This window comes from Antechinus flavipes, chromosome 1 (genome assembly GCF_016432865.1).
Source record: "Antechinus flavipes isolate AdamAnt ecotype Samford, QLD, Australia chromosome 1, AdamAnt_v2, whole genome shotgun sequence".
Taxonomy (NCBI): Eukaryota; Metazoa; Chordata; class Mammalia; order Dasyuromorphia; family Dasyuridae; genus Antechinus; species Antechinus flavipes.
Genome location: NC_067398.1, coordinates 639,168,833 through 639,196,403, shown reverse-complemented (window position 1 = coordinate 639,196,403; position 27,571 = coordinate 639,168,833). Strand labels below are relative to the sequence as shown.

The 27,571-nt window shown below is 33.0% G+C and overlaps 1 protein-coding gene across 3 annotated transcripts in view; it reads left to right on the top strand.

The window, feature by feature from the left end:
* TRAPPC9 (trafficking protein particle complex subunit 9) overlaps positions 1-27,571 on the top strand; it is a 1,007,235-nt gene that overhangs the window by 312,885 nt on the left and 666,779 nt on the right. For all 3 annotated transcript variants that reach the window (XM_051971143.1, XM_051971142.1, XM_051971144.1), the window contains one exon: positions 6,694-6,818. In XM_051971143.1, coding sequence (XP_051827103.1) covers positions 6,694-6,818 — 125 coding nt within the window. The remainder of the gene's footprint in view (positions 1-6,693; positions 6,819-27,571) is intronic.

Sequence of the window (27,571 nt, the reverse complement as noted above, 5' to 3'; positions counted from 1 at the left end):
ATTTATCGGTTGGAGAATGGCTTGTATTCTTATAAATTTGAGTCAATTCTCTTTATATTTTAGAAATGAGGTTTTTGTCAGAACACTTAGATATAAATTCCCCCCTTCTCCTCTCCCTTCCCCCCCCCCCCCCCCAGTTTTCTGCTTCCCTTCTAATCTTGGCTGCATTTTTTTGTACAAAAATTTTAAAATTTAATATAATTAAAATTATCCTTTTTTGCATTTCATAATTCTCTCTAATTCTTCTTTGTCCATTCCTTCCCTCTGCACAGGTCTGATAGGAGACTATCCCTTATTCTCTTAGTTTGCTTATAGTATGATCCTTTAGGTCTAAATCATGAAACCATTTCAACCTTATCTTGTATACGGTGTTAGTATGGAAGAAACCAAGCATTGACCAACACCTATTTTTCAATTTTCCCAGCAATTTTTGTCAAATAATGAGTTCTTTTTTCCAGAAGCTAGAGTGTCTAAGTTTATCAAACACTGGATTATTATAGTTATTGATAATTGTGTCTTGTGATCCTACTCTCTTCCATCAATCCACTATTCTTTATCTTGCAAGTAACAAATGGTTTTGATGACTGCTGGTTTATAATATAGTTTTAGGTTTGGTGCAACTAGGCCACCTTTATTTACATTTTTTCATTAATTAATTTTGTTATTATTTTTTCCAGTTCTATAAAGTAATTTCTTGGCTATTTGATTGGTATGACACTGAATAATTAGATTAATTTAGGTAGAATTGTCATTTTTATTATATTAGCTTGGTTTATACATAAGCTCTTGATATTCTTCCTGTTGTTTAGATCTAACTTCATTTGTATGAAAAGTATTATGTAATTATGTAATAGTTCCTAGCTTTGTCTTGGCAGATAGACTCCTAAATACCTTAAATTATCTACAGTTACTTTAAATGGAATTTCTCTTTGTATCTCTTGCTGTTGGATGTTATTAGTAACATATAGAAATAGCAGTGATATATGTGGATTTATTTTGTATGCCTCAACTCTGTTAAAGTCGTTAATTATTTCTCATAGTTTTTAGTTGATTCTCTAAGTATACTATCATATTATCTGCAAAGGATCATAATTTTGTTTCCTCATTGCTTATTCTAATTTGTTTAATTTCTTTTTCTTCTCTTTTTGCCCAAGCTTACATTTCTAATACAATATTGAATAGTAATAGTGATAGTAGGCAAACTTGTTTCACCCCTGATCTTATTGGGATTTAGTTTATCTCCATTACATATGATGTTTATAAATGTTTGCAGATGATTTTAAATAGGTGCTACTGATAATTTTAAGGAAAACTCCATTTATTCCTTTGTTTTCTAATGTTTTTAATAGGAATGGATGTTGGATTTTATTAAATGCTTTTTCTGAATCTATTGATATAATCATATGATTTCTATTAGTTTGGTTATTAATATAGTCAATTATGTAGAGATTGATTTTTTAAAGAGCCTTAAACATTTGTTGTTTTGAATTGATCTGGATAGCCCGGTGTTTAGATTAAAATAGTGAATTAGTTTCTGAGACCATGCTTAAATTATTTTCTGTCCTTCAATAGCTACTACTATGATGTACTCTTCCTACTTCTAACTACTATCATTATTAGTCCTGAATTGTCAATGTTTTCTTTTGACGCTTTTTTTCTTAACATATTTCCTCATGTGAAGGTAATATATTTTCTTTTCCTGGCAACAGGAACCTTAATTGTATGACTGTTTTGAGAATGTGTACTGTGAAGCTAAATAATAAAAGCTAATATTGGGTAACATTTATTTAACACTTACTTTGTGTCAGGCACTCTTTTTTAAGTGCTTTACATCATTATCTCATTTCATCCTTACATGCAACAAACAAAATAGCAAAAATGATTCTCATTTTACAGATGAAGAAACCAAGGTGAACAGGGTCAAGTGACTTGCCTAGGTTCATAGCTAATAATGTTTGAAGTTGGATTTGAACTTAGGTCTTTCTTTCTCCAGATTCTGTGCTCTATCTGCTGTTATAGCTGAAAACTAAACAAATTGGTACATTGGCTTCTTGTCCTGGTTACTACTGAGAGCAGCGTTTGGGGAAAGATGAGAATTCTGAGCCAACCTCTGATTTTCTTAATGACTCAATTTTTTAGCTCTTGTCTCCTACAGGACAGCCATTTAGGCAAGAATTCCCATCAACTGTGCTTTAGTGGCACCTTTTAAATCTGTAGAGCTATATCCTCTGAAAACATTGTTTTTCAAAAAGTTATTTGTTTCTCTGAAAAAATGATGCCTTTTATTAAATTTTTCTTATCTGGTAATAATATTATTTTTCCATTTACTTAGAGGTATTGTAACCTTAGATAGTAAATTCATCATTAATCCTTGTCCTGTTTCTGTATCTAATTAATTGGTATTCTTGTCTATTGTGTCTATTTTGTTCACTCTCCTTGTATTGCCACAAGGAGGCTGCATGTTTTTACAAAAAAAAACTATAGGACTTTGATTCAGGAGCTACTTTTATACAAATCCTAGCTTTAATATTCAGTAGTTATGCAGTCCTAGGTAAGTTGCTTAGCCTTGTGGAGTCTCCATCTTATGGATGAGGACAATCATATTTGTGCTCCTTAATTGGTCTCCTTCACAGGGAAGTGTTTTTTCCATTTTAAAGTATTATATGTGACAATTATTAGTCCATTTGTGTTATTCACAAATTCAAAGTTTGAGGGGGAGGTAATGAAAGAATGTGGAGTCCAGATCAGAAAAATAAAGCCCAGGGAAATTATTGTGATTTGCTACATGGGTAGGTCATACTGACAAATAACTCAAAGCAGGTTTTATTCCATGTCCTTTCCCTCCACAACCAGTGTTCTTTCCACTGTACCATGTTGCCTCTAGAGTTTCTATAAGTCTTTCACATCTCACCTCTAATTTTCATCCTTCTTGTGGCTGCTCTTTTTTAGGGTTCATTATTACTGTAATAGTTTCCTAATCTAGTCTTCTTACCACTAGTCTTTTCTCTTATTTTTTCCTCCACTTCCCCAGTTCTGGCTGTATACTACAATTGGAACAACTTTCCTTCAATCTGTCACTCTGATTAGGTAGCTGTTCTCACTATGGATCTTTAGCGATTGCCTGTTGGTTTACTATATGAAGTCTTATCTTCAAAGCCTAGCATTCAGGGTTCTCTGTGATATGACCCTCACTTATTTTCCCAGTTGTTTTCTCACTCTTTCTCGTCAGCTATCCTATGCTCATGTTAAATTGAACGATATGGCACTCCCTAAGTATGTCTGGTTTTTTTTTTTTTTGTTTGTTTGTTGTTTGTTTGTTTCCTCACTTTTTGTTTTTGCTTATTATTCCTTCTACCTGAAAGGATCTTGTGAATCTCTTGTTTCTTAAGATTACAGAATCAATCAGAGATTTAGAGCTAGCATGCTACCAACATTTTTTTTTCCTTCTTCAACTCTTTCATTTGACAAAGAAACAGAGGCTCAGACAGGCTATTTGATTTGTTTGAGGGTGCAGAGCCATATCAGAAGTACAAGTCCAGTGCTCTTCTCACTACACTTTGTGGCTTCATATAATCTTTCATCACCTTTAGATCCAATTGAAAAATGTGTCTCTTATACCTAGAATCAGAAATTACATTTTTTTCAACTTCTTTGTGTCACTTTAAACTTATCACATTTTATCTGCCATTATTGATATTGATTCATGTCTCATCTTCTCTACTATATATTTGTAAATTAATATATATTATATCTATATGTAGTGTATCTACTATAAGACCACAGTTAATTCATACCCATTACTGAATATAGTACCTTACATATGTTTATTGAATTCATACTGAGTTGAATTGAATAAATCTATGGTAGCAATAATACAAAGAAAATCACCTATGGGATCTGGAGGTTATATAATCCAAGGCAAACACCATTTAGGTTGATGAAAACATTCAAATAGAATAGAAGAAAGCAATAAACTGGCAGTTCACAAACGCTAGAATTCTATGGCACATCAATAGGATTTATATACAAAAGAAAAAAAATGTTAGTAGTATTTTCTTTTCTGACTTTAGAGAACTTCAAATTTCTGTGATGCGATGGGGAAGGTTATTCCCCCTGTTGATACAGAGTATAGTTTTCATGCCTTAATACAAGATTTAAGGAGTTACTATGGTCAAACTCCCATTAGGTGGACAACCTTCTGCTGATACATTTAATTATAATTGGCTAGTATGGTTTTTCAGTGTCCGTTTGGATTCTAATCTTATTATCTGGTGTTGTAACTCTCTTTCCTTTCTGTCATAGTCCATTGCAAATCTGTTAAACATGTCATTTATATCTTTCCCCCAGGCAATGACAAAAATGTATTTTTAAATACAAGGTCAGAGCCAGTCACAAATTCCTAGGACTTCTCTTTCCATGTTGACATTGAACCCTTAAAGATTGCTCTTTGGTTCTGGTTATTCGACTCATTCTCATACTCATACTCATATTCATATTCATATCCATACAATTGTGCCTTTTTTTTGGTATCAATCCATATAAATAGCATAGGAGGTTTGTTCAGTGTTCTGCTAAAATTAAACTATCTTGATCTACCACTGTAATAATTGTGAACAAATAAAGTTATCATTATATATACTGCTCTAGATGAAGTAAAGCTGATTTTTTGAAGTTATTGCTCTCTCTGCTCACTAATTATTTCTTAGATAATTTCTTTTCAAATTATACTGGGAATTGGTCTATAGTTAATAGACTTTATACTCTCTTCTCCCTTTTGAAAAGTGTTATAACCCTTGCTTTCTAACTCTCTAGTACTTTTCATGTTGTCAGTAATCTTTCTAAGATCACTCAGTGAGCTTATCTCTGTCTTTTAGTACTTTGGGACTGATAAACTCTTCAGAGGCAGCTAAATGCTTTTTGATAGTCTGTACAAATCTTGTGATTTAACTCCCTATTAATCATTTTAATTCTGTCTTCTCTGAGCCAAATGTCATTCTCCTTGTCAGGCAAAAACAGGAGACATAAGAGCTAACCAGGGTTCTCATATCACTGTTGTTCATTACTGTCCTTAAATCTTCCTCAGCAGATATCTGTCTTCTGTGCTTTGTGATAGAAACCCTTGGAAGACCAATCAAGGAGTTGTTCAAGGAAGATAAGCAAGGATTTGCTAAGTCCTTTTAAGGGCTGCTTAAAGGGAATATTATACCAAACTGGCAAGCCTGGTTTCTAGGAGGTGATTAACTTCTAATTCAAGACTTTAGGGGTTGACCTTGGTTGATTGGATCCTATTACGTTTGCACATGAGCCTGTACTTGTATGATTGATTCACCTTGATAAGCAGCCATTGACCCCATTTCTCTTTTTTTCTCCTCAGCAGTATTTTATTTTTCTAAAAACACATAAAGACAGTTTCCAGGGGCAGCTAGGTGGTGCAGTGAATAGAGCACTGTTCTAATCTGGTCTCAGACATGTAACACTTCCTAGCTGTGTGATCCTGGGCAAGTCACTTAACCCCAATTGCCTCAGCAAAAAAAAAAAAAAAAAAAAAAAAGAGTTTCCAACATTCATTTTAGTAAGATTTTGTGTTCCAAATTTTTCTTCCTCTCTCTCTTTGTCACCCACTCCCCCAAGACAGCAAGGAATATAAGTTAAACATCTACAATCCTTTTAAATATATTTTCCTATTTTTCATGTTGTACAAGAAAAATAAGATCAAAAGAGGAAAAATACAAGAAAGAAAATAGCAAACAAATGAAAATGGTGAAAATACTATATTTCAATTCATATTCAGTCTTTATAATTCTTTCTTTGGATTTGAATGGCATTTTTTATTGCAAGTCTATTGGAATTGTCTTGGATCATTGCATTGCTGAGAAAAATCCATCACAGTTGAATCATCATATAATCTTGTAGTTGCTTTGTACAATATTCTATTGGTTTTGCTCACTTCATTCAGTATCAGTTCATGTAAATCTTTCCAGGCTTTTCTGAAATCATATTATCATATCATATTATTGTCCATTACATTCATATATCATAACTTATTCAGCCATTCCCTAACTTGTGGACATCCACTCTGTTTCTAATTCCTTGCTATTACAAAAAGAGCTGCTAAAATATCTTTACACACGTGGGTTCTTTTCTATCTTGTATTATCTCTTTTGGGATACAGGTCCAGTAGAGACACTGCTGGATTAAAGGGCATGCAAAGATTTGCAGCTCTTTACATAGTTGCAAATTGTTCTCCAGAATGATTGGATCATTTCACAGTTCTATCCAATTAATTTTTTAAAAATGGTATTTACTAAGGTGGTATAGCAAGAACAATACTTATCAAAAATCATTACCCTTAAAAATCTAGTGTGCACTTTCTCCAAAAAACATTGGGTAGAATGGCTATGACATTATTCACATGTGTTAAATAGGCAATTCACAACTCCTGGTTTCTGGAAGTTCTTTTCTGACTTTGTAGAGTACTCTTTAAGATTCTCTTGGCTATAATGCTTTTCTAAACTTTGAAGGTTAATGCCTTTATAAGAGATATAGACAAAATTTCACTTCACCATGAGGGACCAGTTTTCCTGAAGCTGAGTTCCAAAGGAATGTCTAAGCCTTTGAGCCAGTCACAAATGTATGCTGTCTGCCTGACATTCACTACCATATTTTTCTTCTTCTTTTTTTTTTTTTTTCTAGATGGAATCAGCGTTAGTGGTCTTCCTCTTTCCAGTCCTTTTCGACAGGTTGTCAAGCCTCGAGTTGACAGCAAATCAGTGAATCCCTCAGAAAGCAGCAAAGCTGGTGATTTCAGCCATGTAAAAGTAAGTGAGTGATGGCTAGACAAGAGATAAACCTTTAGTTGGGCAGCTTGCCCTTTTTGTATCTTTGTAAATTTTTAAAGGCAAAGTTTGTTGGGTGAAGTACTGGAAGACAGGCAAAATTTGTGAGATAATTGCAAAACTTGTTATCTCATAACCTTTGAAATTGTTATGAAGTTGAGGAAAGTAAGTATAATCAAGATTTAGTGTCTTGTGACTTGGAGAGTTTATCCTGCAAGATAGTAAATCTGCTTTATTGGTTTGAAAATAGGATGAGTTTTCCCCCTTCTCTCTTGCCCACCCTCCTTTTCTACTCTGAATCTGAACAAATTCTGAGCATGGCCTTTGAGGATGATGACGAATGGGGTCTAAAACAGAGAGAACAGTGATAAAAATGAATATGACATCCTAATTGGAATTGAAAGAAATGCAAAGAAAGGAACAAAAAGATCTATCTCAATAAATTAATATATTTCAATTTACAATAATTTTATTTAATCATTTTTATTGCATATGCACCTATGTGTATACACCCCCACCTACACACCCCTACCCACATCCTTTCAACTAGATCTTATTTTAGGGAGTTTGTATATATTTTGCACAGCTCAAAAAATATTTTGACTAAAAAGAACTAGCTTTTGGATTAAAAATGGCTGCATAGGTGGTGCTAAGTAAATATTTGTTGACTTAAGTTGAATTGGATACTAGAGATTTTTCTATTTTTTCCAATCATACATGTTAACATTTGATGCCATCTTCTTTCTTCTCTGGTCATCATCTTCTACTACACCCTTCTCCTCCTCTTCACCAAATCTAGCATTTGAATAGCATTTATAATTCTTAAAAATACTTTTCAAATATTATGTCATTTTATCCTCACAACACCTCTGGGAGGAAGATACTATTATAATCTCCATTTATGGCTAATGAGTATGTGAGGTTGCATTTTATTTAGGTCTTCCTGATTTCAGGTCTGATATTTTATCCCCTGGGCCAACTAGATGCTCCTGGGAACATCATCTTGAATGCTGAATGGATAAAAAATATTGGACCTCAAAGATGGCATGAACAACTCATACTATTCTAGCCCTTTAAAAACTACAAAGTGCTGTTGTCCTCAGAAGAATTTTGTGGGATTGATAGTATAGGTTTTCTCCATTTTACAGATGAGAAAATCAAAAGTTAGAGAAATTAAGTCTGTGTATGTTTGTGTGTGTGTGTGTGTGTGTGTGTGTGTGTGTGTGTGTTAAAACATGTAATTCCCTTGGTGAAGAGAACTCTCTGAAAATTTTTAATCATTGTAAAACTTGCAGTTTTAGAGAATTTCCTGGTACATTGAATTGTAAAATGATTTGTCCCAAGTCGTAGCTTATTTGTATTAGACATATGATTTGAAGTCAGGTCTGGTAGAGTTCTGTTAACTGCCCTGATCTTTTAAAAAATCTTTTCAATATTTCATCTACAATTGTGAAATGCACTTCTGAGGAGTAATCTTAAGGAGTTATCCTTCCTGCTGTTGGCTTTTTTTCTGGATTTATGACTTGGCTAATTGACAATAGTCCTTTACAAGTTGTCTTAATTGTTGCTTCTTAAATTCTTGGTTATTAAAAGACACTGACCAGGTTTCCAGATCAGCCATTTGATCTAGGAAGTCATTTTTGAGATTAATATTATGAAAGTTTACTTATCAAAACTGAGAATTCTGTATATTTTCTTCAGACTTTTATTTACATATGTATTGCCATTTAAAATAAGCTGATTATGCATGGAAAGAAACTGGATATGAAATCAGGATTCCAGGATTAAGTCTTATTTCTGACATTTACTGCTGATAAAACTTTGGGCAAATCACTTTACCTCTGGTTCTTTTATCCATAAAATGAGAATAATCAGGTTTTAACTTTTACTTAATATGATTGTTGAGAATGGTAACTTCATGCTTAGAAATCACTCTTCATCAATGCTTCTCCAGATTTCTAAAGGGAATAATGATGATAACCACAGAATCCTAAACTTTGAGTCAGAAGTGATTTCTAAAGTTCTCAAATCACAAATCTTGTATCGTATAGTAGTATCAAATTGAAATAGAAATAGATCTCAGTGAGCTGCATATTGATTTAGAAAACTATAGGTTAACATAATGTATTTTTATTTACTTTGTTAAATATTTTCCAATTACATTTTACTCTGGTTTGGACCCTGAACTGGGGAGTTTTCAGATCTTTGCAGGCCATGAGTTTGACATGGCTAGTTTAGAATATTGCTAACAAATGTTTATCCAATTTCTCCTTAAATACCACTAGTGATAGATATCATTATATGTCATAATACTGTAATAATTATAATGATATGATAATTATAGTTTACATTTATATATTGCTTTAAGTTACAAATCCATGTTTCAAGACCTTTGGATTATGATCAAGAAAGGCTCATAGAGATGATCTAGTCCTTTCCTTCTATGAAGGTGACATAGAAATAGCATTACCTTAGTAGTCAGAAGACCTGGATTCTGGTCTTGGTCTCCCATGTGTAGCTCTCTGGGCAAACTCCTTTTATCTCTAGGTTCCAGTTTCACCTGTGAAGGTTTTGTCTATATCACAAAAGAAAAAATAGAAACCAGGAATAGATTGTGACTGTAGGAGTCCCAAAGCTAGTAAATAGCAGAGCAGGGTGGCAAATATTGGTCTTCTTTGGATTTTAAATGAAGTTTATGCAGTTTTTGAGGACAAGCAATCCCATCTACTTCTAGTCATTTAATTCTTGCTTTAACCCAGACATAAAGGAAGACTTAGTACCTCTTTTATACAACTCTTACCTCTCTCACTTCCTGCTACTAATAACAGCAGTGGCATCTCACTTTCTTCTATATTGACACATGGTGGCTTTTTCTTAGAGCTGTCAGAATATTATTTTTACAGATATTAGGAGCATGTTTAGAAGGCAGTAGCAGCATTAAGAATGAAAAATGGTGATAGAGTGAATGATTGTAGTATGTTTGATAGCTCAGAAGCTTGTTAACTCAGCTGTCAGCTGGCTGAGGAATGATACAACTTGAAGGGAAGCTGGTTTGATAGTAATGCTTTTGTAATTAAGTGTAGGTGTTGAAATGGTTGAAAGTTTAGTGGAATAAGAATATAAAATTGTGGAATAGTGAGGCTGGAAGGGCTCATATACAGAACATAGAAGTATTTGTGCATAGGACATTAGTGTGAGGAGGACCTTATTTCAATCATATGATATAGTAAACAGAAAACTACATAGAGACCTTGGGTTTGAATCCCATCTTTGTCACTTGTGGTCTTGGTGGCCTTGAGTAACACATTTAAACTCTTGAGGCTTTAATTTCTTCAGCTATAAAATAATGGAGCCCCTTAAGGCTTTAAAACCAAGTGATCTATGAATATAAAGTATGAGAACTAGAAGAAACCTTAGAACAGAGAACATTTAAACGCATAATATAAAATTTAATTCTTTTCACAATGATTTATTTAGCAACTACCATACAGAAAAGGACATCTTAGAGAATACCTGATCTGACTTTTTAAAAATGAGGAAACTGAGACACCAAGAAGGGAAGCTATATTTTCCATAGATTTCTTAATGCTTTTAATTTTAAAAAATCTTTACCTCATTATTATTTCTAGCTCCTCCATCAATTCTGTTTTTTTTTCCCCCTTGAGGCAATTGGGATTAAGTGACTTGCTCAGGGTCACACAGCTAGGAAGTATTAAGTGTCAGGAGGACCAGTCTCAGGTCCTGCTGTTTACAGGGCTGGCACTCTATCCACTGCACCTCCCCCCAATCAATTCTTAACGTTCCTTATCCTTTCCCTTTCTGACTCTGATTAATTCTGCTTCTTTTTTCTTTTGTATTTGATATACTACATAAGTTTTATGGATGCCTCTGGATGTACATCTTGTTTCTCTGTTAGAATATAAGCTTTTTGTTTGTATCTCTAGGTCCTAGCAGAGTTACTGACAAATAGCAAGCACTCAATTTGTTGATTCATCTTAATTGCTCAGGCTGATATGAGGAATTTGTTAGCGGTAAAAGAAAAAAAACATGTAAAAGCAACAATACTACTGAACTCTTCTATACAATATTGTTTATTCATACTGCTATCTGATTAGAATGACTAGTTTTCCATGTGTTGATGGCCTTAAATATTTCTTTGCATTTGAGCAATGCTGATCTGATTAGGTTTTTTTTTTTAAATGTTTTGTTTATTTAATTTCAATTTATTGCAGAAAACAAGTATTTTCACATGATAGTATAATTTTTTTTAAAAAATTGCTCACAAAACTGCAAATCTATTATGTATAATTTGCTATTCCTTTTAAATATATAATAGCTATCATGTAAAATTTTCCTCCCTTTTTCCCTCTACTCTCTACCCTAGAGATGGCTACCATTAAACACAAAAATTAATATTTTTATATAATGTGCCTGATACAAAAATGGATATGTAATAATATATGTACATATAATAAAACATTATATATATGTCAAGTATTGCTATTACTGTATACATAGTTTCTTGACTCTGCTCATTTTCTTCTTTATTATTTCATGTAAACTTGTCCATGTAGCATTCTATAACAATCATATAACACAACTTGTGCCACCATTCCCAAATGATAGGCATTCCTCGGTATAGACAGTTTGATAAGTCTGGAAATAATTCTAGATTGCTCTCCAAAATAGTTCAGTCAGTTAATAATTCCATCAACAATGAGTTAGTGTATCAATTTTTCCATGTTCCCTCCAACATTTGTTACTCTTCCCTTCAATCATTTTAGCCAATCTGATGGATATAAAGCAATATCTTTATTTTAATTTGCATTTCTCTAATCAATTTTTTAAATAAATAATTTTTTTCTATGACTATAAATTGTTTTCAGTTAGTCATAGGAAAACTGCCTGGTTCATATCCTTTCACTGTTTATCAGTTGAAGAATGACTCATATTCTTTATAGATTTGACAAAATTCTTTATATATTTAAAATATGAGACCTTTTTGTCTACAAATCCCCCCGCTCAATTTTTTTTGCTTTTCTTCTGATCTTGGCTATATATTTTTTATCTTTACAAATAAACTATATATTTTTTATTTGTAAAGATTTTTTAAAATTTAAGTAATCAAGATTATTCATTTTATGTCTAACTGCTTTCTGTCTTTGTTCATAAATTGTTCACTTACCCATTAAATCTGATAAGTAATATCTTCTATGTTCTTTAAATTTTATTGTGATATCTCTCCTTATATCTACTATCATGTATCCATTTTGACCTGATCTTGGTAAATGATGGAAGGTATTGGTCTATGCTTAATTTTTGCCCTATTGCTTTACAGTTTACCCCATTTTTTTTTGTCATAATGAATTCTTATTCCAAAATCTTTTTAGTCTTTTTACATTTATCAAATACAAAGATTATTATATTTATTTGTTGTTGTAAATTTTGTCTGCTCTGTTCCATTGATATAACTTTCTGTTTCTTAGCAATTATCAAATAGTTTTGATAATTACTGCCTTCTAATATAGACTTGGTCTTCAACTTTTACCCTCTTTTACATTTTGAAACATTACTTCCTTTGATATTCTTGACTCTTTGTTCTTCCAGATGAATTTTATTTTTATATTTTCTGATTCAGTAAAATTTTTTTTGGTAATTTAATTGTAATGGCATTAGGTAAAATTATCATTTCTATTATATAGGCTCTGCCTGCCAATGAAGAATTAATATTTGTCCAGTTATTCAAATCTGATTTTATTTGTATAATACTTTTGTATAATTGTATTTATGTAGTTCTTAGGTGTATTTAATTAGGATTCCAAGATATTTTATACTGTGTTGAGTTATTTTAAATGAATATCTCTTACTATTTTTTTCTTTCAGACTTTTGCTTTTGAAATATAGGAATGCTGATGATTTATGTGAATTTACTTTATATCCTGCTACTTTGCTAATATTGTTAATTGCTTCAACTAACTTTTTAGTTGAATCTTTCAGATTTTCCAAGTATATCATAATATATCTGCAAAATCAGTTGTGATAGATTGCACATTTGAATAGCTCAATGGACAGAGCATACTTTGTGTAGAGAAGACTTCCTTAAAATATGATAGCTATCTGCAAGGATATTTAAGGACTATCGTTATGAAACAGGGAAAATACTGACTGTTCTTTTGTAGGATGAGGGAAATTACAAAAAGAAAATTTTGACTCAACATAAGGAAGAATTGTTACAAAAACTGAGCTGTCTAGGTCCTTCTAGTGGAAAAGTAGCGATTGTACTTTTCAATAATGTTGTAGAGGAATGTTCTGCTAGTGAAGAGATGGGATTATATACTATTTGAGGCTTCTTTCAACTCTGATATCCTTTTAGATTTTTATATCCTTTTAAAAAATACCTATCCTATAACAGACATTTAACAAATATAGATAAAACATGCATAAACCTCATAAAGAAATGAGGTATTTTCTGCTTTTTTTTTCTAGTAAGGTACAATTATTTTTACGTATGTATAGATAATTAATCTCAGTATACTCACCTATGTGATTATGTGTAAATATATTTTCTAAATTTTAGAAAATAAGCGACAAATATTCTCTTAAAAAAGGATAATTTGCAAAGTTTTTCTTTCTCTCTCTCTCTTATTTATTTATTTATTTTTTTGCTGTTGATATTGCAGCTTCATTACAGTTTATTTGTTAAGTGTTTTTAGAGTAAGAGAGATGAAAGATGAGATTATATAGTAGCTTCCAGCATCCTCTCAGTTTCTTTAGTGAGAAAGCAGGTGTGATACTTTTCTATTGAGCTTTGTTTAGAGCTTGCTTTGACATGAACACTTAAATGAGTTAGTTTTCCAGAGTTATCTTGAAATAGAGCCTTACTTATTGCAATAATTTTAATAGCTTAATCTTGAGTATTATTGACTGCTATTAGTGTTATATGATAGAAACAACAGAACCTTTATGAATTAAAAAAATCTGAATTCAAATTCAAATCGGAATCCTCATCTGTTTACTAGTTGTGTGAATTTGAACATGTCTCTGAACTTCTCTGAGTCTCAATTTTCCTTATCTGTTAAATGAGCATAATAATACTTGTAAGGATAAAATAAAATGAATCAAAATGCCAGTATATTCATAATCACCTCGTATTTCAAAACTTAAAATGCTCTCTTCTTTTGACATCAGGCAGTACTAATCAAACCAGTATATCTACTGCTTTTGAAAGATGCTTGATAGTTTTCCCCTATGGTTTCACTCTTCATACCAAAATAAAAGACTAATCCCTCAGATGTGTTGTTCTCCTTTTCTAGAATGTAATCTCCCCGAAGTAGGTATTTCTAACACCTAGTGCAATATTGGATGTAAAGGAAGCACTCAACAAAAGATTTTCTTTCATTTTTTTCTTTCACTTTTTTCTTTTCACTTTTATCTGTGTGGGGACTTCTACTGAAGGAACTCAAAAATTGAGTTTGAGAGGTTTAATAAGTAGATGGAAATGGAAGATTGAAGGTCAGAAGAGAGGTTATTACTGGATAAATAGATCTGAGACTTATTATCATAAAGATGATAATTGATTACATGGAACCTGCTGAGTGATATTTTGGGAGAATAGAAGGGCTAGGATAGAACCTGGGATATACTTGGACTACACCTACCTGGCTAAAGATTGAGCATAGTTCCTTCCCAAATTCATCACTCTGTGGTTTGGACTTTCCCCTGAAGGGAAGATATCTTAGGAATGGTACATAGATTACCCCCTTTTCAGTAGTTTTGATTCTCATAATAATTTAAGATGGCATTGAAGAATGAAATCAAATCTTTTGGTTCCCCATGTTCATGACTCTTATATCCAGCTTTTAGAATTAGGTAAATGATCATTTCTCACTCCACATTGCAGACTACTCAGGAAATTATCTTTTTCTAGATAAAAGGTTTGATTCCTTGAATTCTTGAATTTTTGTTTTCTGCCAAGAAACTCCCAAGACTGAGAAATCTGCCCAGGAAATCTCCTTTTTTTGACTATATGGTTAGGTGTTGTGATAATCCTTCCTAGATAAGCCTCTTCAGAAATGTTTGTGAACTCTCCTCTCAGTCCATATAGTTGAGAATACCTGCTCTGCTACAAGACATCTAATATTATTGCTTGGGACAAAACTTCCCCTCTTTTCCCCCTGCAACCCTTGACCTTTAACTCTCAGAATGTTCCTGGAATGACAGTGGAAAAGAAATTATGAAATATACTTAGAGCTAGTGATGGGAACTCCTTTCATAGATTAGTTGAAATGGATAGCTTCTTTGCTAAAAGTTCTTCCCACGGGTTTGAGCCAATCATTTCATTTTGAGGGCAGCCTCAGTAATGGTAACCCATCAGTAGAGACTAAGAGGCATGTCTGTGCTCTCTATAAGGAGATAAAATCAGAAGTCTCAAATAAAGATCTGAAAGCTTAGAGTTGATTTTGGAATTCTTTTTATCTACCCCCTGCCTAGGGTATATGTTCAGATACAAATTGGATTAGATGGCTTCTGTAGTCCCTTTCAATTCTATGATTGTAATTTTAAAGTACTGTGAGCAGCAAATTCAGAACTTTTCATAGGAAAAATCTTCCTTGGTTAGTTTTTGACTAGTCAGTAACCCTTATTTTTCTTGAGTAGGTTCTTTTCCAAGTCTTGTGAAGCATCCTCATACATAAAACTTTCACACTTGGTTATATTAATTGCTCACTGATGATTCTCCAATATCTGATATTCAAGCTGCCATTTTTATAGTATGCCCTCTAGCTTCTAAATATATTCTGTTCTCTTTCCTTCTGTTTAAAATATAACTTTATAAACACCTCACACCTGCTTGAATCCTGCTGAAAAGCAATTCTGAATTCCCAACAATAGCAGAGTTTGCCAAGGGAGAAGGGGGAGCCAAGTCTTTATGGGCTCATTACAGATTCTGTTTTGGTGACGTATGATGGTTTCAGCTCAGTAAACATTTCATGGATTTGTAGACTTTTAGTTCTGGAGAAGGCTTTAGATACAGATAATCTGTTCCAATCCCTTCATTTTACAGAAGAGGAAATTAGCTGTAGTGCTAGGAATGATACAAAGCATAAGACAATTATTTATCATTTTAAGGTTTACAAACTGCCTTCTTCATAATAACCTTTTAGGATAGATGATACAAATATTATTATCTTCATTTTTCATATGTAGAAATGAGGCTTTAAAATAAGTGATTTGCTTATTTTCACAAGCTAGTGAATATTGAAATCATATTTAAGTGATACATTTTATTCTGTTGTTTTACCCAGTCATGTTATTTACAACATATCATATTGACTTTAAAATGCGTGTGTGTGTGTGTGAGTACTGCAGTGCACAGTAATAGATGATAAATGTATTATAGAGATGAAAAACAAAATGTAATGTGAAGTCCAAGGAAGAATATGTTATATTTCCCTCTTCCCAATTTTACTTAAAGGTCAATTTTTGGACTCTATACTTGAGATCATAGAGGGATAAAACAGTGATATTTTTGGGATAATTTAAGAAATGTTATGTAGTTGAAGGATTTATAATTTAATTTACATGGTACTTCTCATGCCATTTCATATTGAAACTGATTCATATTGTAGAAGATAATTTCATGAGTTCCTATCCTGGAAAACTTTATCTCATGATTACTAATCCCTTCTCATATAGGAAGAGAGGCCTTCTAGGAACAAAATCAGACTTTAGTTAGATTCTGTGTTTGATGACTTTGTAAGAGCTGCCAGTTTACATACCACTGGCTTAATCATTAAGAACTTAGGGTATACACCAAACTTTGAGAAGTCTTCAGAGTAGGAGAGGTTAGCCTTTGTAAAATGGCAGATATCCCTCTTCCTCTGAGATAAGAAGTACAAAATTTTAACAGGGCAATGACATGGCATAGAGGTTAGAGAAGTGGACATGGCTGGTCAAGAAGTCTCACTTTCTGAGTTTAAATATGGTCTCAAACACTTGCTAATTGTGTGATTCTGGGCAGACACTTAAATCTTGTCTCATGTCCTTGTTTTTAAAATGAGTTGGAGAAGAAAATGGCAAATTATTCCAGTACCTTCTCCAAGAGCACCTCAAATGGAGTCACAAAGAGTCAAACGTGACTAAAAATCAGTTGAGTGCCATTTTGAAATGTACAGAGATTGTAGGAATTTTATAGCCTAGGAAGTATTCTTATCTGCTAAGAGAAAAATTAAAGATGGGAATAAGATTTTGAGGACGAGATAGTTAATTATCTAGTTGCAGTGGAGTTAAAATTAAAGAAACTTGTTAGAAGAAACCTCAAATATAACATTAAAGTTAACACTTGCTGCTTCTTGGAGTCATATCTACATTTCCACAAATGGTTATCCATATTTTGTTAGAAGATCTCAGGTGATTGGAAATTAATTACTTTGCCCTCAGTTCTTTACCAAAGGTAACTCATTCTACTTTTGTAAACTCTTAAATATTTGGAATTTTTTCCCCCATATATAGACCAGAAACCTGCTTTGTAATAGTTTGAACCCATGGCTTCTAGCTCCACCAAAGATTCATCAGGTATTTATTAGGGACCTGCTGAGTGGTAGACACTTGTGATAGGTACTAAGACTAGAAAGAAAAAAAAATGAAATCATCTTTCTGCCAGGAGCTATCCAATTCTATCAGAGGATACTACATACACACATGTATGTACAGAATAAATGTAGGTGTAGTTAAATAGTCTTGTGAATCACCTTCTTAGTGATGATAAACCCATGGAAGCTGATGAGGTGATGAAGAGAGAGATTTTTAGAAAGGAAAGGAAAGAGGAACCAGAATAGAACCTTATGAGACCTGATATATATGATGATCTAGGAAAAAAGAATAAAAAACACCTACTCTTTGGTGTTGGAATCCTTACTAAATGCTAACTAATTAGAGTTGATCTAATCTTACAAGAAGATTTTGGCCAGAACCTGAAACAAGGTACTAAGTAGAACTAATTAACACAAGGCTTGTGTTCACACCTTTACTCATTGGAGTCCACAAGTATGCCAGCTTCACAAAGTACACTTTCTAACTTCAAGGGAGTCCACACCTCCCTTAAAGCTCGTTGGGCCAGAGAGCACTATGGGAGAAAACCCATAATCCCATTCTCTCAGAAGAGTCAGATAAAAGGCCAGCAATGAGGGATCTATGGCAGAATACATTTTTTCCTCTTGGCTGGCTGGTCGCAGAAGAGAGCTCAGCTGGACTCGAGAGGAGCGACTCTGGTGGCAGATGAAGGGTTGGACATTCCATCTCTGTGTTGGTTGGAGGCTGAAGAACGCAGAGGCAGAGGCTGAAGGACAGAACCTTTGGATTTGGAGACATCGGAAGGGCTCTAAGCCTCTAAACCGGCTGTGCTTTGAGAAGAACAAGAACTCCAACATTTGAACTCATAACACTTTGGGGTCCCAAGTTTAACAGGTCTCATCTTTTTGTATATGACAGTGTCTCAAGTATAGCTTGGTGTCCTCTGAAATTTTTTTTTAATTGTATTTATGTTCTTTAATTTTTTAAAGTCAGTGACATCTTTCAATGATTTTCCCCCCAAGAGAAATCCAAGAGAACTCTTCCTTGTAAGAATTTTTATTTTTAATATTTTATTTTCCTCTAATTGCATATAAAACAATTTTAAATATCCTTTGTTTTTATTTTTAAGTTTTGATTTGCAAATTTTTTCTATTCTCTTTCCCTCCACTTCCATTTTCTTGCGAGAGTAAGCAATCTGATATAGACAATCTGATAGACACTTGTGATAGGTACTTAGACTAGAAAGAAATCTTTTACATGTAATCATGTAAAACATATCCATATTAGTCATTTTAAACAAGAAGACTTACTTGAACAAAAAGGATAAAAATAAAGACAAAAAAAATAGCATGCTTTAATCTTTAATCAGACAACATCAGTTCTTTCTCTGGAGGTAGATAGTATTTTTCATCATGAGTCCTTTTCTCCCTTGTAATGAATAAGGCATTCCAGCTTAATAAAACAAAAGATCTCGCTCAATTATGAAAAAGTATCCATATTTCACTTCTTTGGTAGAAAGACAAATGCACTTTATGGATACTCTTCTGAAATCATAACTTTCTCCATTATTATTGCCTTTGAATAAATTATTCTCCAGGTTCTGGTCACTTGAAGGCTTCAATTTATACGTCTCTCCAAATTCTTCATTAGTCATTTCCTGTAACACCGCAATATTCTTTTATTCATAGTATTCATATTCAATTCCTCAACTGATGTCCTCTTTCTAAGCCTTGAATTCTTTTGTCTGAATATAATCAATTTCTTAAGCTTGTCATCTTACCCAACTCTATATCTTTATAGACTTTGACACCTTCTTTAAAATACAATGTCAGGTTCTTGGTCACAGTACTGTATAGGACATGTGATGACCTTTTCCCTCACAGGTTCTGGGCATCTATACCATAGTTTGGCTGCCTGAGACAACTCTGTATTACTTTTTTGGGTAGTGGGGGGATGCTAAGTTACATTGTTGAATTAAATTGAATTTTTGGTAGGATTAATCATTAACAGTTATTTATTGAGGACTTATTGTATGCTAGACACTGGGTATACAAGTACAAAGAAAGAGAAATTCTTTTGTCAATATTATGAAAAGAGTATTTTTCTTAAATCTTTTGAAAGCCCCCTAAAAATATGTGCAGCTATTATCATTTACAATATTCAACAACAACTTATTAATTACTTATTTGCAAGGCCCTAGAGGAAGACAAATATATGTGTGTGTGTGTGTGTGTGTGTGTGTGTGTGTGTGTGTATAGATAGATAAGTTAGAAGTGCTTAATACAGAAAAAGTATAAAAATATAAAATGCTTTATGAACAGATACGAGATAAATAATTTTGGATAAGATGTTCAGAGGATAATGTTGTTACATTTATTTAATACTGTATAACGTTTTTCTTTTGATTTCTTTGTCAGCAATGTTGTAGAAATGAAAAATAAAATGTAATGTGAGGTCCAAGGAAGAGTATGTTATATCTCCCTCTCCCAAATTTTACTTAAAAGTCAATTTTCGGACTCTATAATTGATATCATAGAGGGATAAAATTTAGTGATATTTTTAGATAATTTTAAAAATGTTATGTAGTTGAAGGATTTATAATTTAATTTACATGGTACTTCTCATGCCAGTTCATAGTGAAACTGATTCATATTGTAGAAGATAATACAAGTAGTAATATTCTTATTTAACTGATAAGTAAATTGAGGCTCTAATAAGTAGAGTGTCTTTACCAAGGTTATGTGGTTAACAAGTAGCAGAGCCAGATCCTAGTAGTAAATAATGCGGCCAAATATTTGGATTCCAAATCCATTTCCCTTTCTAACCTTCCACAGTTGTCTTCTTAAAGGGTTTAATGTATGAATTGCACCTTGAAGATTTGGGAGATCAAAAACATCTTTATAATGAAGTGAGGAAGATCTGAAATTAGATTTTATAGGGCTAAGATCTGTACTCATCAATAACTTTTTATTTAGATATTTGTCCTAATATTTCAGGATTGATGGACACAATTTCATATTTTTGCTATAGAAATGTTTTTTATTTTTTATTTTGTTTTTGTTTTTTGCCACAGAAGTTGACTCTTTTAAGCCTAGACTGTGTTTAAACCATATTGGAATCCTTAGGAGATAAAGGTACTGTTTAGTAGTATATATGAGAACTATTATTGAGGCTGATCTACTGGCCTTATTTTCTTATTCATTCTAATAATTTTCAGAATTTTTCATCAGTTTCTGAAAAGCTCCTATAATTGGTTATCATCAGTTATTTGGCATCATTAACCCAACTTATTTGACCAATTTTTAAGGCAACCCAGGGGTAAATCTATTTTCTACTATGTTTGTTTTCTTCCTGTGTTCTCAGACAGTTCTAACTGTGGATTTAAGATTATATTTGAACGTGGTGTACAACTTTGGCTAAGTCAGCCAAAAGCAGTCTTAGAGAGCTTATGAATCTATCACAAATGGATAGTTGTTATTTTTTCTCCAGCAGCTTATCTCGGGTTTTTAAGATTTCTGTTATATGCATTTCATGTATTGATCTTCATTAATCTCAATTTAGAAAAATTGTGATGGACAGGAACATCCAGTCAACAATTCTGCATGTTTTCATAGAAAGGCATTTTCACTTTTGTTGTTTAAAATTAACCCTTCTCCCTAGTGTAGGCAACCATTTGATTTTATTATACACTTGCTTTTTTTTTTAACAGATTAAAAGCATTTATACATTTAGATGCATATGTTTCAATCTGAATTGTATCATTATGATTTTTTGCTTTGTGTTTGAACAATTTTGTTGCTGTATTCAGCAGAATACATAAATTAGGTATAAAAAAATAGAATTACAATCCATTTGATTTTAGTTGAAAATATTTTTGTGTGTTCACCCAGCTTGCATATATAAGATTACTTTGCTTTTTCTTTTTAAAATTAAAATTGTTAATTTTAAATTAAATTTATTTTTTGCAGTTAACAAAAATATCTTTTCTTTCCAATTATTACTCCTTCCCATTGGAGAAAAAAAAAACATAAAAAGAAAAGAAAAACAAAACCTTTTATAACAAAGATATGTACTGAAGCAAAACAAATTCCTGTATTACCATATCCATAAAATATTTATTTTGATATGTACCCCTAAGCCCATCACCTCTGTGTCAGGTAATATTTCATCAGAAATCCTCTGGAATTGTCATTGGTTAGAATTAAGTCTTTCAAAGTTATCCTCAAGATTCACTTTAATTTTTCAGAGAACATTAGTTTTATTGTTGAGGGTCTTTCCTCTGCTTATGCTTATGCTAATCATAACTGTTCCATACCTAAGCAGTAGATGATTCCATCACTTCTTAAAAACAGCAACAAAAATTCATCTTGAGGACAAAACTTCTGATAATATGCCACATTGCAGTTAGGCTGCAACTTTGGAAAAGACACAGAGTTAAATTTTTTTTTTAAAGGCCCTGATCTTTAGCATGGGTAGGACCTTCCAAACCTCATGTATTAAGACCAAGAAAATCTGAACTTCCTTTGATCTGTGATGTGGCATCCTGGGCCATTGCCAGTCATCTTGACTTTTTGTTTGCCCTTAGATTTCGATGACTGACTCCACCATGCTGCCTCACATAATTCAGTAATGTCCTTCATCCTCTTTGAGAAGAAACAGGCATAATGAGGGATTTTATTGAATTTGGATATACAATATGATCAACAAAAGGCAATATTTAAAGGTTTTTGTTTTCCTTCTCTTTACCAAAAAAAAAAGAAAAGAAAAAAAAAAAGCATCTGGTATAGTAAAATCAACTTGCAAGCTTTAGTCTTGGTTTTGTCAGTGACCACCTATGTGACTTTATCAAATCACTTAACCTGAAGTTTTAAAATGTTAGAGCTGAGAGAGATCTTAGAGATCAGTCTAGATACTTCATCTTACAAAGTAGAAAACTGAGGGAAGAAGGAAATGACTTGTCCACAGTTCTGTGGCAAGTTTGTAGCAGAGATAGGATTTAACTTAAAATTTCTTGATTTCCTGACAGTGAATGTTACAACAGAATTTTGGTGGCCTCATAAGAAATTTTTATTTTATTATTTATTTATTATCTTTAATATTTCCTACATCATACATTTATTTTCTACTCATAGATTTATCATAGAATTTGTGAGTGTGTTTAATCTTCTTTTGTAGGTTATAAGCTCTACAAGGTCAAAGATTATTTTTTTATTCTTCCTCGTATCCAACTGTAATGTCCGAGCTAGCTTTCTGGAGGACCTCCAGATGGGCTTTGGTTTCAGCAGGATAGTTAACATGAGGATGATCAGGAATAGAGTCTAAAGTCTTTATTGCCTCCTTCACAGTCTGTTCACTCTGACTCACCTGTGTCCCAAGTTCTCTCAGCCCTTAAATACCCTATTACAATTACATCATTACAGTATACTGAAAATGTGTGAATTAGAGAACCATTAATGACCCTATTAAGTACCAAGTGTATAGAAACTAGAGAACCACCATCTCATCAATCACACTGAATTAACACGTTGTTGTAAGTATTCTTGCTTCAAGTATACTTTCTCAGAGTTCCCCAATATCTGTGGTCCTCTACATTCAACACTTATAAATAATACACAAGTATACATGTATCTGAGTGCACTTCATATATTGCAGAGAATTATTGCCTAATAATAGAGATCAGTAAAATTAACAATAAATTCTTCATATTCCCCCCTTTTGAGATGGAATTTGCTTATTTGTAAATTATACTAATAAAATTTAATTCAATTTGAAATAATTTTTCAATAATTTAAGTAGTAACTAGTATAATAAAATTATTTATACCCAACTTAGAGAGATTGCAAAGAGACCTTTTAATTTGTGAGTTTTTCAAAATACGAGATATAGCTATCTATTTAAAAATTCAATTGGAATTAAATATTTTATTAAACTATTAAATTCAATTTGGCAAACATTAAGTACCTAGTGTATACAGCAGAGTCAGGTCCCAATGAACATTTATTGTCTACTTATGTTCCAGGCACTGAGAAGAGCAGGAAAGGGAGTTGAGAAAAGGCTACCTGATGCTGGGGAATGATGATTCCTGCTACCAGAGTGGGAAATTATCTGAGAAAGTGGCAATTTCAGAGTTATTTTCATCTTGCATAATGATGAATTTTTATAGCTTTTAAGTCTAGGAAGTACCAGGTCAGAAATGTGAAATGATGCCCCCCTTACATGGGGAACAAAGCATACAGTACTGGATGAATAAAGAATATACAAAATTCATAATGCTGGTGAAATATGACACATAAAATATAAAATAGTACATGAAAATGTCATTGAATTAAATTGATACTTAACTTTTAAAAGGTACAGAATATTGTTTTGTAAGATTCTGGAATTACCCCAATGGAATAAGATGTGGGGAAAAGGCTATTTTAACATTAGGGAAAATATGAAAAGATCAGTAGAGATAGGAAAGGCCGTGTTTCTTTGGGAAACTGAGAGTGGCCCAGTTTGGCTAATGATTAGCATGGCAAATGGCATGTGATCAGGTATATAGTGATAGTAATAGAGCTATAAGTAGAATGGAGCAACTGGGATTTTGCTATTCAAGGACTGCAAATATTATGAACATAGAATTAGAGAGCTAGTTAGCAAGAATAATTAGTTATAATTGGAAAGTACTTGAAATGAAGTTGTCATGTACTTTTCCCTCCTCCGTCCTCCCTTCTCCAGTCCATATTTCTGTCTGTTTCCCTTTATGCAGTACTATCCTCACCACTTTCAGTTATGGGAGCCCTTCATGCTTTTATTGGATCCAGTTTGTACTATTTACTTTAGGAATTTCTTATTTCCAGCTGTGAATGATGGAATTAAATGGCACTTCTCAGAGTTATGAGACTTTGGAGGACAAAATGAAAATCCCTTGCAAATGTCTCAAGGTAGAAAATGGCATTACAAGGCTCAGCAGTGGCCCACAGCAACCAAAATGATTTATCTTGACTTTATTGTATTTATGTTTCCTTTCATTATTTAATGTGCTTATTAAGTGCAAGAGAGTAGTTGCAGTCATAAGCTGAATGATGCCAAAGGGAAAATCAGAAAACACTTTAACTTAATTTGTGAGTTAATTACTACAAGACATTTGAAGATCTACTGGAGGAAAAAAAATATGTACTCATAAAAATGTTGTGGCCTTCTCTAAAGTAATAGAATAATCATGTGGTTGTTTACTTTTTATGTATGTCTGAGGATATTTCAGTTGAAACATTGATGTAGTTACTTCCTCCATCCACATAGATGGCAATCTCTATCTTGTCTATAAAATGTCAGTCGTGGAACATGTAAATAATAAGACCTCTTCCACTGTGTATTTTTTAGAAGTTTGAATTATTGTCATCTGTATAATTTTACTCCATATCATTTCATAAATCTAGCATAAGGAGCCTGCCTAAAACATAGCATACTTCCGTGTGTGTGTGTGTGTGTGTGTGTGTGTGTGTGTGTGTTTTAAATATTTTAAAAGAATGAGTATAACACTTAAGGAGGAAGAAGAATTTGTGTTAAAACATTTAAAAAACTAGTTCCTTTGTTATCTTAAGATGCTTTTGTATTTGTATTATTAAATTTTACTTTTGAAAAAGAAAACAATTGTTTGCCAGTTCACTGTACATAGCTTTATGCTAAGGCTCTTGAATAGGACATTATTTTTAGGATTTATATTTGATAAATGTTAACTGTTTCTTTAATTTTTACATCTAGGAATCCCTTTTAAATTAAAAAAAATAATCCTTGATAGTTAAGACAACTCTTGTTTACTTTGAGCATCCCTTTTCTAAACCAGGACCTCAAATAGATATTCATTGTTGCTAAACCATATCTAGGCCAGAGTGGCTGAACTGCTGAATCTGCTGCCAGGCAGGTGGCAGAACTTCCAAAAAAGTAGGTGCTTCTCCAGAGACTTCATCTTATATACTTATTGGAAAAAATGACTTTTTTCTGACTGCTTTGGGAACAAATGAGGAAGACAGAATTTCAACTTGTATCCATTGGGGAGGACTGGTGAATGGGTTGTCAAATCTTAGCTCAAGGGCTGATATTCTCAGCAGGAGAAATTTGGAGTCATGACTGTGAAAATTAACTGACTACAGGTTGGTTTTTAAGTAGGAACCCTGGAGTCGGCTTTTGCCAGGTGTCTGCCTGAAGAAGGAAGATTTAAGTCAGTGAGGTCAAATATGAAGAGAAGACCATACATAAGGATTCCATATTGATTTAGGAACCCACAAAATAACATTATTTGTGTGGTGCTGTTATTGTTGAGTTGTTTTTCTGTTTGTGTCAAACTCTTTGTGATCTCATTTGCAATTTTCTTGGCATAGGTACCAGAGTGGTTTGCCATTCCCTTTTGTAGTTAATTTTATAGATAAGAAAATTGAAGCAAGCAGGGTTGAGTGACTTGCCCAAAGTCAGCTGCTAGTAAGTGTCTGAGGCCAGACTTCAACTCAGGAAGATGAGTCTTTCTTATTCCAAGCATAGTACACTATCCACTGTGTAACCTAGCTGCTCTGGAATGTTTTATTGTCCTTCTCTTTAGTTAAATATTTTCCAATTGCATTTAATTAAAATTTAATTTAATTTAATTATCACTTTAATTTGAGTAGCATTCCTGTGGCCTAAACTGTGTTTGACATCAGCTTAAGTAATATATGGTATGCTGTATATTATAAAGATAGGTTAGAATGTTTTTTGTGGTGTTAATACTTAGATGTTACTTTTTTTCAGGTTTAGGATTTCATCCTTGTGGTTATTTATTTTTTTTAAACAAGGACAGAGTATACTGCCTCAAATTGTCTCATCTTTTTCACTTCTTTTTGTGGCTCCTTCTTAGAAGATGTGCTGAAGGTCTTGGCTTTGATTTTTTTTTTTTTTGGATGTATTTTCTTTTCTAGCTACTGCAGCAGCTAGATTGTCAGTGGATAGAGTGCAGAATTTGAAGGAGTTATCACCTGAGCACCAGGCTAACTAAATTTGAAAATTTTCAGAATAAGGATGGTCACCAGATGGTGGGGACTTTGTTGTTGCTGCTGTTTTATTATTTAGACCTAGCAACTCTAAAACATTCTCTTGAAAGACATGGAGGAATTATGATTGTATCAAGAGAATAAGTACCCTTAGTCATAAGGTAATCATAAGGTAATTATATACTAATTCATACTGTTCAGTGCTGTTGTTTTTTGTAAGGTGTAATGTCCTAAAGGTAATGACAGCGTTTTATACTTCTTTGTATCTCCCACAGAACATAATGTTGACTAAATATTTAGTTGATTCCATTTGAAAGTAGGTTCCAGATTCTCTGCTATCCAGAATTCTTATTTTCATGATCAAGATCAACCCAAATTAATGTTTCCCAATGTGAAGGTTTTAATCTCATCATTGCTTACCAGCTGTGGAAATATATTCAGATCACAATCCTATGCTTTGGGGCATTTAGTTTAATCAGCTGCCTGCTGGTTTTAAAAATACACAGACATTTCCAGGAGTATGAAGTATATATGTCTAGATAGCCAAATTAAGGCAAATGAAGTTCGAATTTTTCCTGTAGTAAAGCATAGCAGTTTGTTGAGTAGCCTGGGCAATTGCAGTCTTTATTATCAGGAATTGCTTAGTGATGAGTCTCTTGCTGAGCTCCTGGTCTGTGGCCTGCTAACAGTACTAGAATTAATATGTAGGGAACTCCAGGTATGAAATACTGTATTTTCCCTGGAATTTTATTTCTCTGTACACAATCAAGTTAATGGACATATAGAATATGGAGCTAGCACTGTGTTCTCTTCCTAGTATAGTCCAGACTGAAGTCTGGGGAAAGTGTCATGCTCATAGTCTAGAATATTCCTACCACAGATCCTTTTTGTGAAATAAAATTACATATATAAATGGCTGATAGGAGCAACAACAAGATAGCTAAGGGAAGAGTGAGACGATGGCATGATGATAGCTTTGGAGTAAGATAACTTGTCTTTAGATTCTGCTTCTTGAACAAGTCACCTATCTTATTTCTACCTAAGTTTCCAAATCTTTAAAATCAGGGAGTATTCTAGATGGTTTCCTAGTTTCCCTCCTCTCCTCTCCCCTCCCCTCCTCTTCCCTCCTCTCCCCTTCTCTCCCCTCCCCTCCTCTCTCCT